Source organism: Danio aesculapii, chromosome 25 (assembly GCF_903798145.1).
Source record: "Danio aesculapii chromosome 25, fDanAes4.1, whole genome shotgun sequence".
NCBI classification, from domain to species: Eukaryota; Metazoa; Chordata; class Actinopteri; order Cypriniformes; family Danionidae; genus Danio; species Danio aesculapii.
In genome coordinates, this window is record NC_079459.1 from 11,767,531 (window position 1) to 11,784,175 (window position 16,645).

The 16,645-nt window shown below is 36.0% G+C and overlaps 1 protein-coding gene across 4 annotated transcripts in view; it reads right to left on the bottom strand.

Annotated features, from left to right (window-relative positions):
- dapk2b (death-associated protein kinase 2b) overlaps positions 1–16,645 on the bottom strand; it is a 191,620-nt gene that overhangs the window by 145,093 nt on the left and 29,882 nt on the right. For 3 of the 4 annotated variants that reach the window (XM_056451598.1, XM_056451596.1, XM_056451597.1), the window contains one exon: positions 12,668–12,889. The exons of the other annotated variant lie outside the window; for it this stretch is intronic. In XM_056451598.1, coding sequence (XP_056307573.1) covers positions 12,668–12,889 — 222 coding nt within the window. The remainder of the gene's footprint in view (positions 1–12,667; positions 12,890–16,645) is intronic. 4 annotated transcript variants of the gene reach the window in all.

A 16,645-nucleotide genomic window follows, 5' to 3' on the forward strand; every position in this document is an offset into this window, starting at 1 on the left:
CTACATTTTAATTGCCATTTACTGGCATTAAAATCAAAATTTTATATGTCTGAGTAATATATCTGAGCAGATTGATATTGAGAACCATTGTACAACAGTTCTCTAAAAAACTTTAAAAAATGTCAAGTCATTTAATGCATTATTGTGTTCATGTGTGTCTGTAATTAACAAACAGATTTTCACTGTATTAGTAACTACACAGTTACATTTAAACAAAAGAAGATGCAGCACTACATCAGATTCACTTAGTTCATCTTGGACTTGCACACATATGCTACTATCCTCTACAATGGTGATACAAAAATGTTTTACAGCATTTTGCTGTTGTTTTTCTTGATTTTACAAAAAAATACTGGCAGCTGTGGTTGCCAGTAATCTACTGTTATTAACATTTTACATTTGTAAATTCAATCTACAGAATATTTCTGTTAAAAATACATTCCACAGTCTGTATTTTTCATCCAACACATTTAACCCCTTAAATCGCAGAGCAAAATCCTCACTAGTGTCCCCACTACAGAGCATTGAACACTCAGGCAGTGATGAAGTTAATGAGATAATTAAGTGTCTAATTAAAGGAGGATTAATAATTATTGATGAACAAGTGTTAACAAGCAGAATCACTGAAGGAAAGAACATCAAGACCAAATAACACAAATTGCAGCCAAAATCAAAGATGAAATCAGCTGAGAATAAAACTCTAAATCAAAATAATAATTAATAAAAATAAAAATAATTACGCAATAAAACTTTTATTTCTCAAGATCATTAAACAACTCCACAAACATCAGGAGCTTCCCTTATTACTAACCTTTGACTTTATTTCTGTCAGGTGAACAAAATCTCTTTATGAAATTTCTGTTGTTCATTTGAAGTCACCACGATGGAGGACAGAGTCTGTTTTAGTCGGAATCTTCAACTTCTTGGTTTAAAGTAGATTTTACTTTGGATTATATAAATATTTGTGCATTTTGCACTATTTGAATAGCCTGAATAGCCCAAGTAAAATCTGAAATTAAGTGTTGAGATTAACTAATGTATCATAGATACTCTTCCCCTCATGTGAACTTGTGGAGCTTCATGCCAAGTGTGAGAATTAATTAATAAATGTAAATGAAACCACTGGAGCTTCAGCAATCAATGACAGTTCAACAGGTCTACTCACCAGTTACAATGAGGATGTTTAGCACTTGAAAACACACAGACGATTGAATCTCAATAATGGTGACAAACAATATATAAAAATCAAATTAAAAACAATCCAGAACAATACAAAACAATCCACTGAAATATTACACCCCAAAAACAAAATAAATTAAAGGCAAAGAAAGAAATGTTAAGAGCATAAAGCTGCATAATTTATTCATGCTGCAATGCATGCTGGGAGTTTTGTACTATGCTGCTACCCAGCATGCATTGCGGAATGACTGAATTAAGCTGCGGTCACACTTGACTTTTCTTCCCATAGACTTCCATTCATACGCACGCGAATGCGTCAGACCGGAAACGCGGGGTCATGCGTCAAGTTTCGCATGTTGCTGCGGTGCAAAGTTCAAGCTTGGTGAACTCTAACCTGCTAAATCGAATCACTTGACTGCATGAGACCAATCAAGGATCAAAACAGGACCTCTTTAGGCAAAAATGTAAAACATAGAGCAATTGCTCGCTTTTTTAAATGTCTAATAAGCTTGTTTAATCCCGCCCCTTTTTGCAGCACCGCACGACAGAATTTCGCACACACAAAGCCCGGTGTGACCGTAGCTTAAAGCTATGGTCACACCGGGCTTTGTGTGTGCGAAATTCTGTCGTACGGCGCTGCGAAAAGGGGCGGGATTAAACAAGCTTATTAGACATGTAAAAAAGCGAGCGATTGCTCCATGTTTTACATTTTTGCCCAGAGAGGTCCTGTTTTGATCCTCGATTGGTCTCACGCAGTCAAATGATGTGATTTCACAGGTCAGAGTTCTCCAAGCTTGAACTTTGCACCGCAGCAACCTGCGAAACTTAACGCATGACCCCGCGTTTCCGGTCTGACGCATTCGCGTGCGTATGAATGGAAGTCTATGGGAGGAAAAGCCCAGTGTGACCGCACCTTTATGCAGCTTTTTTTAGCAACCATGGTTGAGGTTCATATCCTGATTCTTGATGTCTGCGTGTCTTATTGAGAGAGTTGTAGGAATTCACAGCAAAGTGCAAGTAAAAAATAAAGGTGTGCTACATGTGGAGATAGTCATAACTTTGGCTGATGTGGAAAAGTTGTATTGCTTAAATGTGGTAACTGCAGAAGGGAGCATAGTTTGGTGTTAGGAGGATGTGCAGTGATTAAAGAGGCAGTACAGGTACATAAGGTAAGAGTGGGGCAGGTTTCATATGCAGATGGTACTTAACCAGACTATAGGCAATAGGATTGAGAGTATAGTGGAGGGTAGAGATGAGCAAATAAATGAAAATGAGGGAAAAGTCACGCAGGTAAATGTAAGGAAGTTTGTGACATTCAGAAGTGAAGGCATTGGTGGAGGGTGTGCAACATTTATTAAGCAGGGGCTTCCATTTAGGATTCTAGGATTGGGAAAAGAGTTGGAATACGTGGTGGTGGAAATATGGATAGGGAAGAACAGTGTAGTAATAATAAATTTTTACAATCCTTGTAGGAAATTGAACTTGGAGCTAATGGAAGAAGTTGAGGAACAGGATAGACAAAAAGTAATGTCGTGTGGGGACTTCAATGCTCATAGTTCACTTTGGGGTGGGGAAAAATCAGACAATAATGGACAGGTAATAGAGGAAATGTTAGATATGAAAGGGTTGGTATGTCTTAATGATGGAAGAGGAACTAGGTTAGATGTGGTATCAGGAAAAGAGTCAGTCCTGGATCTTACTATTGCTTCAAATGATATTGCAAGATTATGTGATTGGGAAGTATGGAACGATTCAATGATGGGAAGTGATCATTTTCCAGTATTATGCACAATTCAAATAAGGAGGAAAAAACAGAGTGTAGAAGGAGGAGGAAGATGGATGTTTGGTAAGGCAAATTGGATACAATTCAATCAATTATGTGAGGAAAGATTAGAAGGGGAACTGAGAGATAGAAATAGATAGTGAATACAGTAGCTTCCAGGAAATTATAAAAGAAGTGGCAGATGAAACTATTCCAAAGAGTTCAGGGAAAAGAAAAAAGATACCAGTTCCTTGGTGGACAGGGGAATGTATTAGGGTTATTAAACATAGGAATAGGACCTTTAGGATATTAAGGCAGACTCATAATTATGAACACTTAATTCAGTATAAAAGGGCTCAAGCAATGGTAAGAAAAACAATACGACATGCTAAGAGGAGCTATTGGCGCTATTTTTGCAGCTCAATAGGGAGTAAGACTCCAGTGGGGGAGATAAACAAAACAGTTTTGGACAGTTTTGATAAATTGAGAGAAGAATGTGGTAGAAGACAATGAGAAACCAGAGATGATAGCAAAAGCTTTAGTTGCAATACATAGCTCTGAAAATTTAGAAGAAGAATGGAAGGAAGGGAAAAGACTATAAGGGAATATCCTGGAATATTTGAGAAAAGAGAAGAAGTAGATGATGCAATAAGTACCCCTTTTTCTTTGAAAGAAATGAAGAGAGCGATCAATAGAACAAAGATGACATCCCCTGGAGGAGATGATATGTGTTATACTATGTTGAAATTTATGGGTGAGAATGCAGTAGGAAGGCTGCTTAGGATATATAATAGAGTGTGGGAGGAAGGACAGCTTCCTAAGAGTTGGAAAGAAGCAGTAGTAGTTCCCATTAGGAAACCAGGAAAAGATTCAACAAAACCTGAGAATTATAGACCAATTGCATCAACATCACATATAGGTAAAATTATGGAGCGTATGTTGACAGATAAATTGAGTTATTTATTAGAAAAGAGAGAAATAATAACTAATTATCAAAGTGGATTCCGGAAGGGGAGGGGGACAATGGACCCAGTATTATGCCTAGAAGATAAGATAAGGAAATCTCAGATAAATAGGGAATCAGTTGTGGCAGTCTTTCTGGATGTTGAGAAGGCATATGACATGATGTGGAGAGAAGGGTCGATGATGAAGTTACATCTGTTGGGAATAGGAGGTAGGGCCTTTAATTGGATAAAGGATTTCCTAAGTGGCCGCTTCATTAGAGTGAAAATTGGAAAAGAATTATCAAATAGTTATGTTATAGAAAATGGAACCCCTCAAGGTAGTGTTATCAGTCCTTTGCTTTTTAACGTTATGATAAATGATATATTCTCGGAAGTAAATATTGAAATTGGTAGATCGTTGTTTGCAGATGATGGGGCAATGTGGAAAAGGGGAAGGAACACAAAATATATAGTAAGTAAGATCAGGTGGAACAATGGTCAATAAGATGGGGCTTTAGTTTTTCAAAAGAAAAATCTCAGGTGGTCTGTTTTACTAAAAAAAGGGTGGGAGTAGAGATAAATCTTAAACTGTACGGTTATGTTTTGGATAAGGTGGAGTCCTTAAAGTTTTTGGGAATGGTTTTGGACACTAAACTAACATAGGGTGATCACATCAAAAAAGTAACTGGAAAATGTAAAAAGGTTTTAAATGTGATGAGATGTCTCACAGGAGTGTATTGGGGGGCAAGTAGGCAGTCACTGAAGGAGATATATGTTGCACTGATTAAGTCAGTGATAGATTATGGTTGTATAGCTTATAGAGGTGCGGCTAAAACAACACTAGATAAACTAGAAGTAATAAAACCCAAGCACTTAGAATATGTAGTGGAGCTTTTCGAACATCACCAGCTGTTTCATTGCAAATAGAGATGTATGAGATACCATTAAGATTAAAAAGGGGACAGTTAACAGCCAATTATTGGGCAAACATGCAGGGGCATAATAGATCCCACCCTATTCGGAAAATAATGCAGGAATGTTGGGAAAATAAAAGGATTAAAAATTTAAGCTTTGGTGGGGTATGTGAAGAAATAGGGAATGCAATTGGATTACAGGAAATGGAATTTAGTCCAACTGTTCCAATGCCAACCAGGCCTTTGTGGTTTCTTGAACAACCAACGGTAGATTTGACCATATTAAACAGTCACATAAAAGCAAGAGAGGAGAGTAATATATGTGAAGTAGTTTGTAAATATTTGAAGGAGGAATATTTGGGATATCTATCTATTTACACGGATGGGTCAAAGAACCCTCAAAACGGACAGACTGGGTTGGCATTTGGAATACCAGAATTAGGAATTAGTGTGCAGAAAAGATTAAATAATAAATTATCGGTATTTACAGTAGAAATTGTGGGTGTATGGCTGGCCCAACAGTGGATTGAAGAATCCAGACCGGATAAGGTAGTAATATGTCCAGATTCTAGAGCTGTTCTAAAAAGTTTAAAAACATTTAAATCGAAATCAAGACAAGACCTAGTGTATGAGGTACTTGAATGCTACACACGAATTTGCCAGATTGGGATAAAGGTAATATTTACATGGGTACCAGCACATGTAGGGATTGAAAGAAAATGAAATGGTGGATAATTTAACAAAGCAAGCCAGTAGCAGGACAGAAGTAGAAGTTTACATAAAATTAAGTAAAGCAGAAGCTAAAACAATGATTTGGGAAAAAATTATGGAGAAAAGTTGGGATGAAGAGAAGAAAGAAAGACATTTATATAGTATTCAACAGAAGGTTGGGGTAAGGAGGGCTATTGAAAGAAATCGAAATAAAGAAATTATTAAAACTAGGATGAGAATTGGACGTTGTAGTTAAAAACAAGTACTTGCATGTGATAGGTAAACACTTATCTGGAAGGTGTGAATATTGTACTATTATTGAATCTGTGAAACATGCTGCGCTTGAGTGTAAAAAAATGACAAAGAAAGGAAAATGTTAAAAGAAAAATTAAGGGAAATGGGGTTTCAATGGTGCATATTAAAGGATATATTAGGAAAAGACATTAAGTCACAGTTATTATATTTCTTAATGGTCACTGGTTTAGCAAATATAGAGTGTAATATGTATAGTTAAGGTATTAAAAGAGTTAAAAGAAGAAATGGGTGGGGAGGTGAACACAAAATAACAGGGTACAGTAATTCTCTGTCCAAATCCAGTCCACACTCCAGTACAGAAGGGGGCAGTAATGCACCATTAAAGTTGGATGCCAACCACCGTGAAACACCAAAGAAGAAGTAGAAGAGTAGTTGCTGAAACTCTAATGGTTAATTCTTTCATAATTGTATGTTGACCCTTCTGGAAGCTGTACTGCTGCCCCAAACAACATCACATGAATTCATTAAACTAACTTGTCATCTTTTTGTGACTTATAAAATTAATTCTGTAGTAAGTGCATAAAAATTTTCATTGCTTTTCTTGCTATAATTGATGAGTTTCAGAAACACAGTTGTAACAGCCAGAAATACATTAAGCTAGAGAAGAAAAGGTTCAAGAGCTCAACTAAAGCAGCCTCTGATCTCCATGATGGTGAGGTCAATTGAAACATTTTCAATAAAAATATAAACCTCTGTTAATTATCAAATATTCTTGCAGATATGAGAGAATTTAAGTCAAACTGTAATCAGTTAAGATGCTAATGCTGTTATTTAATGCAGCTGTTTAATCCTCTGTTTTAATTTTGGTTTGGTGTGAGGCTGTGTCTGTAGTTTTATTTCTTGTTCTTTCCTTCATCGATTTTGCTTGTTAGCTGCAGGTGTTCATCAATTCACTTATTTGTGGTCATTCACTCTGTCTAGTGGACTAAACTGATTGACTAATTTAGGGACTAGTGAATGAGGATGTATGGTGAGATTTCAGACACTGATTAGTTTCTCGAAAACAAAGGATAGATCTGTTACAGTTATTTTCCGTATTTTGTACAGAAATTAGCTGTTAATCATTTAACAGGTTTTCACTGTAAATTGTACAGACTTTTACTGTTAAAATCACAGACATTTTTTACAGTGTAGAAAAGTGTTAAAGATTTTATAATCTCAACATGTGTTACAAGTACCAAAATACAATGCATACAGTTGTTCTTTAAACCATATTAGCTGTGCATTCATATCAAACACTTATGTGATGTTATTTGAGTGTTAAGCAAGTTGAGCAATACTTCTAAGGGTTTTCATACAAAGATATATCACCAGTAAATCATCAATAAACACTATTTAGCACAGACATAACAGTCTACCTAGGTTACAAAGAAAACATGAACATACAATTTCGCTTATTCAATTCACCTATAGCGCATGTCTTTGGACTGTGGGGGAAACTGAAGCACCTGGAGGAAACCCACACGAACACCGAAAACGTGCAAACACCGAAAATGCCAACTGACCCAGCCGGGGCTCGATCCAGTGACATTCTTGCTGTGAGGTGAGCGTGCTACCCACTGTGCCACCCTATATAAATCATTATCAAGAATCCAAATTATTGACATCAACAACTTAATTGTTAATATTCAGAATGTGAATTGTTGATATCAGGAATTGCATTTCCACTAGTAAAAATGTTAATCCTATCAACAATACAATTTTACTAGTTAAAATGTTCATTCTTGATATCAGGAACTGAATTTCAACTGAACTTATAATACAGAACTTAAGTGTATTATCTTTCTGTACCTAAATATGTTTTATTTTAATGAATGTAACTGTTAAATAAAACTTTTTTATTAAATGCACCAAATATGGTCTATATTCATAGAGATCTGGAGAAAAATATAAAATATTCATTTTTAAAAGGGGCTGTACTCATTTATGCTGAGCACTGTATATGTATTTTTTCTAATCATTCATATATATTTTTTGTCTCTCTTATCTATATCTCTCTTATATTTAAGTCTGAAATACATATATATGAACATGTATGAAATGATTCCCAATAAAATTAAACATACTTATTTTTAATTCTAATAGTTGGAAAATATATGTAAGTAGCCAAGAGCATGGAGTGACTTGGATAATCTTACTTTTGTGCAATAACCCTCTGGTCATTGTCATCATTATTTGTTTTTGAATGCAAAAGACAAGAACACATTAGCAGTTTAATGAGCTCAAACAGAATTCTCCGTTCTGATCTTTTTCCATATGGAGTACTAAAACAATAAATATTTGTTTAAATAAACAGCTCATTTAAATTGGCTCATTTAAAAGTACATATTTGAGGCTTTATGCAGGCATGTTTCTGTTTTACTAATTTTACAAAAGCCTATTGTTTTGTTGTAATTATGAATTTTGTTATAATTATGTAATTATATATACAAATACAAATAGTCCCTTTACAGTGTTCATATCCATGTTTGTCTGATCAATATGATAAAAAAGATAATAGTATTTTCAGCTCTTCTCTTAAGTACTTCTCTTACACAGAATGGAGATGTCTAGCTGTTTGCCAGCACATTGCACTCATAAGAACTTTTCTCTTTCTTAATTTGACTTAGTTTGTCTGAGGTACATCAACTCCTAAGAGACCAATCAATCAATCAATCCGTACGTACGTACGTTCGTCCGTCCGTCCATCCATCCATCCGTTAATCTATTTTTTCAGGTAGCGAAATGTGATCTGTGGTGCATTCACAAGTAAACATTTGAATCATCTTATTAAGTCCTTGTAAAATAAAGTGTATGTAAGTGCCTGGTGCAAATAGAGAGGGAAGAGTGTGTTTTTTATATGAAGTTTGAAGAGTCAGAATTGCACAATGGTTTCCTAGAAACATACAGTAGTGTTCATTAAAAAGTGTGTGGCACATATAGAGAGGGTGTTTACTACAGGTAGTTTATTAAGTCTACACACATACACCACTGACTGCAGACCACAACATCCATGTGTATGAATGTGTTACACACAAGGATGTTGTGGTCTGCATTCAGTGGTCAAAATTTATTTTAAGGTTCATTAAATATTTCAAATCTTTCCCACACATTATATATATATATATATAGTGTGGGAAAGATCTGAAATATTTAATGAACCTTAAAATTAATTTTGACCACTGAATGTATATATTATACATTTCAGTTCAGTTTAGTTTCCTTTATTTTGTCATTCAAAACATCACAATAAAATTGTAATGCAGAACGAAATTACATTGCAACAGACCCAACAAGAACATAAAAACATCACTATACAAACACTATAAAATCCTAATATGATAAACAAGCTTTTATAATTTCATAAAAATATAGTTATATAAGATATAACCTGATTTTAAAAAATCTCTGTAGAGAGTAACTTAATACTTAAATACCTATTTCACCATTTGTTATAATAGTTGTAATATTGATAATTTATGCTAGTTTAACTATTTATTGATTTATTATTTTACACTAGCTATCAATAGTGTTTAAGAAATGGTATTATTCAAAAGCCTTATAATGACAGGATAAAAACTATCACGAAACCGCACTGATTTGCTCCTCAGGCTTCTGTAACGCCTGCCTGATGGCATAAGCATGAGCAGGCTATGGCCAGGGTGGGTTGGATCCCTTAAAATGCTATTTGCCCTAGACAGACAACGTCTTTGATAAAGTTCCCCGATAGATGTCATCTTGACTCCAACAGACCTTTCAGCTGATTTTATGATCCTCTTAATGGTGTTCTTGTCAGATACCCTACTATTCTCATACCAAAGGGAGATGCCATTAGTGAGAACACTCTCAACAGCTCCTCTGTAAAAAGTTGTGAGAATTGATGGGCTGAGGTGTGCTCTTTTTAACCTTTTCAGAAAGTGCAGTCTTTGGTGTTCTTTCTTTGCAGGACAAGTGGTATGGAGAGACCAAGTCAAGTTCTCAGTAATGTGGACCCCCAGGAATTTTACCTGCTGTACAGTCTCCACCGCAATATTGTTGATATATACAGGGGAGTAAGTGGGGCGTGTCCTCCTGAAGTCGATCACCAACTCCTTGGTTTTTTCAACATTCAGAACTAAGTTGTTATCACTGCACCAGTCTGTAAAAAGCTTTACTTCCTCCCTGTAGTTCCTCTCATCATTATCCCGGATGAGACCCACTATTGTGGTGTCATCAGCATATTTAATGATGTGCTTAGTGCCAATTTTTGCACAACATTCATGGGTCATCAGAGTGTATAGCAGTGGGCTCAAGATGCACCCCTGAGGGGAGCCTGTATTCAGCAGAGTGGTAGATGACGAAATACCCTCCGCTCGCACAAACTGGCCTATTTGTCAGAAAGTAAAGAATCCAGTTCCAAAGAGGTGTATTTAGACCTAAAGATGCGAATTTATTGATTGCTGAGATGCTAAGATGCTTAGGAATGATAGTATTATAAAACACTTATGCACGAATGCTGTTTGTTGACTTCAGCTCAGCATTCAACACTGTCATACCCTCTAAGCTAATGATCAAACTTAGAGACCTGGATATCGACGTGTCTCTCTGCAACTGGGTTATGGACATTCTGATTAACAGACCTCCGAATGTTAGATCAGGCCACATCTGCTCCACCACCGTCACACTCAACACTGGTGTGTACCACAGGGCTGCGTGCTGAGCCCCTTCCTCTACTCCCTTTTTACCATCGACTGTAGGCCTGTGAACAGATCCAACATCATCATCAAATTTGCAGATGACACCACAGTGATTGGTCTAATCCGCAATAATCTGCTCCTTAACACCAACAAGACCAAGGAGCTCATTGTGGACTTCAGGAAGGGACGAACAGGCTCACATGATCCCATCCACATTAATGGGATGGCCGTTGAGCCTGTCTCATCCTTCAAGTTCCTGGGGACCCACATCTCAAAGGACCTTTCCTGGACCACCAACACCTCCAGCCTGGTCAAGAATGCTCACCAGCGCCTATTCTTCTTGAGGCAACTTAAGAAGAACCAGCTTTCATTAGCTGTTTTGGTGAACTTCTACCGCTGCACAATAGAAAGCATCCTGACCAACTGCATCACAGTCTGGTATGGAAGCTGCTCTGTTGCAGAGCGTAAGGCACTGCAGCGGTTGGTGAAAACTGCCCAACGCATCACAGGGACTACACTGCCAGCCATTGAGGACATCCAGAAGAAACACTGTCTGCGCCGAGCATGCAGTATTCTTAAAGACACCTCTCACCCTGCTCACAGACTGTTTTTCTCTCCTGCCTTCCGGCAGGCGCTTCAGGCTCCCCTGAACAAAAACCAGCAGACCTTTTTCCCCAGAGCTGTCTCCCTTTTGAACTCTGCCCCTCACTGACTCTACGCCCCCCCCCCACCCCCGATACACCGCCATACTCCTTTAACTTATTCTCCTCACAATCACTGCACTATTTAACATTTGCACATTTAGAGTTTGCACATATTCATTGCACTACATTGCACTGATTCACTTATTTGAACTGTACATACCCACTGCACATGGACATGTTTATCTATCTGCACACTCCTGATTATTAATAGTATCCTGTACATATATTCATTTATTGTAAATCTGTTCATAGCTAATACAACCTGTATATAATATTCATAGTACATCCATCTGTAAATATTACCATAGTTTTTCTATAACTGCACTTTATAATTTATAACTATATCCTGCACTTGCTGCTACTGCACTGCTGGTTAGACCTAAACTGTACTTGTACATGTGTAATGACAATAAAGTTGAATCTAATCTAAAAAAATTAAAAGCAGAGCTAAAATCAACAAACAGCATCCGTACCGATACAAACAGCATCCGTATTTTTACCCTCCAAGTGTTCAAGACTCAGATGCAGTGCAGTGGATATAGCATCATCAGTTGACCTGTTTGGCCGATAGGCAAACTGAAATGGGTCAAATGAAGTAGGCAGGATGACTTTTAAGCATTTCATTATCAGTGAAGTTAAAGCTATTGGCTGATAGTCATTTAAAGAAGTAACTGAAGGCTTTTTTGGCACTGGGATGATAGCAGATGTTTTGTAGCATAATGGCACAACAGCTTGATGCAGAGAGATATTAAATATGTCCGTCAGTACATGTGCAAGTTGCTCAGGACACCCTTTAAGAACTCTGCCTGGTATTTTGTCAGGCCCTGCCGCCTTACCAGCATTTAATTTCTTTAGGGTCTTGCGGTTATCAGTGATATCAAAACTTAGCACCTGCTCGTCATGCTGCAATGTGGCCTTCACTGCTGGTGTATTATTAACAGCATCAAACCTTCCAAAGTAGTTTAAAAACTCTGCCTCATCCATGATGATTTAAGAGTAATATTAGCCAAAAAATATGAAAATTAAATTAAAGTAACATGCCATCTGGACACCTTTGTTATATTATAATCAATGTATAGGGATTTGGGATAATATAAAAATGTTATACTAATCTATAACATAATCTAAAATGTTATACTGTATACTTTGTAAGATAGAGAATAGAGAATGCAGACTGCATTATATGGAGCCATTTCTGGCCAGTAATGCACATGACCCAATGAATCAGTTAAAATTAAGCAACTCTTAATTTGTGATCCTCAGATGAGGCCAGCAGGAATTTGAGTTAACGAAAAATAATATCAGGACTAGTACTTGAAATTAAGTTCAACACATAAAACCTTAAATTTAACAGAGAATCAGAAAAAAAACTAAACACAAAGGCTGGTGTAGAGCATGGAGTATGGAACTGTAGTGAGTAGTGAAGATAGCTGTGTGAATGAACAATTCTAACTTTTCAAAAATGGGATGTATTGTCACTCACAGCTCCAGGACAAGCATCACATCAGTGGGGTTCTCATAAATATCATGCATTGCAATGATATTGGGGTGCTGGAGCTCTTGGAGGATGTTCACTTCCCTCTCGATCTCCTCTCGTTGAATGCCTCTCCGGCTTGCCTGATGCTGTCGCTTTTTAATCAACTTTGCAGCATACTCCATACCAGTACTCTTCTCCTTGCAGCGTTTCACAATTGCAAACTGACCACTTAGTAAAAGAAAAAGAGAAAAAAAGAAAAAATAATTCAGTTCTTTTGTATAATATAAGACGATGAACAATTTTATGGTTGATCATGTTTACAACACTTATAACTTATAACAAGTCAAAGTAAAAATGTGAAAGTGAAAATGTAACAACTTAAAGCACAAATGTGATCTTTAGATGGGTTTTTAAGCAACACACAGTTTGACTAAGGAGACTATGTTTACGTACACTAACATTTTTGTTGAAATATAAAAACATATTTCTGATATATGTACTGACATCCCAAATGTTTTAAACAATGTTTAATGTATGTTAATGTATGTGTATGAATGGTTAGGTAAAGTACAACAACACATCATGGTGTTGAGTTTTTACATTCTCAGCACAATAACTTGGGTAAATTGGAAGTGATTTGGAAAGTGAATTATGCATGAAAAAAATATTTAGGACATTTAAATATTAAACAGTTTTATATGTGGTCTATGACTATACAAATATTGGTCACACAATGGATGACATCCCCAATGATGATCTCACAGTCATCCAATCACAATGCTGGATATCAAAGGCACGATTTATAAATTCCTGTCTTACAGAAAAGAAATAAAAACATTCTCAAAAAGAATCACGATGTTGGTTGTAAAGAGGCTTGTGTTGCTGTTTGAACGGTGGATAAAAAAAGGTTTATCGTGTGAAGCCTACACCACTGAACTCTAGCTTTTATAAAAGATAACAGAGTAATTTATCACAATCCTCAACTTATTCATTTTTATAATTCATGCTTATGCATTTCATTTATTGTACATTTTGAAAGTTTTTGCAATTCTTGTTTATTATTTTGTTAATAAATACTAATTTATTACAATCATGTCTTCCTTATGTTGATAATACAGTAATAGGCTCTACAAGTCAGATGATCTCATTAATCCTTCAGATTTGTGTGATTCTATGGCTTGTTCCCTATTAATAAAGAATTATTTATCTGATACTCACATTTACATTAAGTGAGGAGTGACCAAAATCGCAATATTAATATTAATACAAGCCAAAACAAAGTAATTATCACTATAATTTGTTGCCCCACATGAGGCTAAAATATCAATAGTAATATCAATACCAATATTGATGTTAATAATTGTGATAAATTCAAAATAACACTACACTGCATTACAGCACGATTAATTTGTTAAAAGTTTGCTCATTTATGACATTGTTAACATATTTGTTAATGTACATATTGTGCCTTTTAATGAATTTCTAGTGTTTATTTAATTGTAAATGTATTTTAAATTTGCTGTATGTTATTTTTCATATTTAAATTGTTCAAATACGACTGAACAACATCAAATTATAAATAAATATATTAAAAAAATGTTATGGCAACACGGTGGTACATTGTATAGCAGTCTCGCTTCCCAGCTAGAATGTCGCTGGTTCGAGCCTCGGATGGGTCAGTTGGCATTTCTGAGTGGAGTTTGCAAGTTCTTCTTGTGCTCGGGTGGGTTTCCTCCGGGTGCTCCGGTTTCCCCCACAAGTCCAAAGACATGTGGTACAGATGAATTGGGTAAGCTAAATTGTCCATAGCGTATGTGTGTGAATGGAAATGTATGGGTGTTTCCAAGTGATGGGTTGTGGCTGAAAGGGCATCCGCTGCATAAAACACATGCTGGACAAGTTGGCGGTTCATTCCGCTGTGGTGACCACAGAATAATAAAGTGACTAAGCCGAAAAGAAAATGAATGAATTTTATGTTATGTTAAATATTATTTTATTCAGTTGCAAAAAAACCAAAACATTTTATTTAAATTATGATGCTCATAAATGTAAACAAAACTGAGCTAAACTGAACTTCAACTGTGACAACTGAACAGAACTAGTGTCAATTTACTAAAACATCATCTATGTTAAGCTGTTTGAAAATCATAGCATCTAGTACAATCTCCATGGTTCAATACACATATAAATTGTGTGTGTTTTGTTACTGTTGTTGTTTTTATTTTGCATTTAAATAAAAAAGTAAATATCCATTGAGTCAGAGCTAAAATTAGGGAGTCTTAATACTTTGGATCACGCCAAGTTCACATTAAATCATTTTCAAAAATCAATTCAAAATCATTGGTTCACAAGTTATTTCAAAAGACTCAGGGCTCACGCCTTTACCAAAGTCAAATTTAAGGACTTTTTAAGCTTCTTCCAGGTGCATTTGTAAACTGTTCCAGCATTTTCAACGGTGTTATATTACATATTTGCATGCACACACTTTCTTAAATATATAAGATGCTATTTGTTACAATATTCTACAGTACAGCAGAGCAGAGTTCCTCCGAGGCCCCCAGCATCTGACTAAGGGGAGGAGTCAGGTGCTTGGCCCGTTACATTGTTGGCATGCCCACTGGTCAGCCCGCATTCTGGGTATAGGTGCATGCTATGCGCGATCGCCGCTGGCGATCCCATATGCTTCACTCAGCCACGGTCTCATCCCCACTAACCATCTTCTCGTGTGTACTCCCCTTGTTTTGGGTTAGTCCATATGTCTTCTTGCCACCAAGTCTCCCCTTCCGGGCAGCAGGTGGCCTCTGCAGCATCCTCCCTATCGGGACTCCACACTTTCCCAACATACTGTCGTATCTTAAATCCCTAGAATTAACTAGGTGCTTTTAATGACTCCTCAAAAAATATATCTAAACCAGTAAGGCTTCTCAGGTAGTTAAGATAACCCAGGTGAAAAAAAGGTGTACTTGAGTATACTAAAATATATTCAAAAACAATTAGGTGCATTGTACGTACACTGTAAAAAAATTCTGTAAAATTTACGAAAAAATACTGGCAGCTATGGTTGCCAGACCTTTTTTGTAAAAAATACAGAATTTTTCTGTAAAATAGTTTTTACAATAAAATGTATTTTTTAAGCAGAAAGCAACTACGTTTTAACTGACATTTACTGGCATTAAAATCAATATTTTAAATGTCTAAGTAATATTTCTGAGTATATTGACATTGAGAATCATTGTACATCAGTTCACTACAAAAACTTTATAAATAATGTAAAGTCATTAAATGCATTATTGCGTTCATGTGTGACAAACTTCACAGTTACATTTAAACAAAAAAGATGCAGCATTACATCACATTTCTAAATTCATCTTGGACTTGCACACAGATGCTACTATCCTCCAAAATGGTGACACAAAAATGTTTTACAGTATTTTGCTGTTGTTTTTCTTGATTTTACAAAAAAAAAATACTGGCAGCTGTGGTTGCCAGTAAACTACTGTTTTTAACATTTTACATTCGTGAATTCAATCTACAGAATATTTCTGTTAAAAATACATTGCACAGTCTGTATTTTTCATCCAACACATTTAACCCCTTAAATCGCAGAGCAAAATCCTCACTAGTGTCCTCACTGCAGAGGGTTGAACACTCAGACAGTGATGAAGTTAATTAGATAATTAAGTGTCTAATTAAAGGAGGATTGAGAATTATTGATGAAAAAGTATTAACAAGCAGAATCACTGAAGGAAAGAACAACAAGACCAAATAACACAAATTACAGCCAAAATCAAAGTTGAAATCAACTAAGAATAAAACTAAAAATAATTACACAATAAAACTTTTATTTCTCAAGATCTCAGCAGAGATCATTAAACAACTCCACAAACATCAGGAGCTTCACTTATTACTGACCTTTGACTTTATTTCTGTCATGTGAACAAGCTCTTAATGACATTTTTGTCGTTCATTTGAAGTCACTATGAT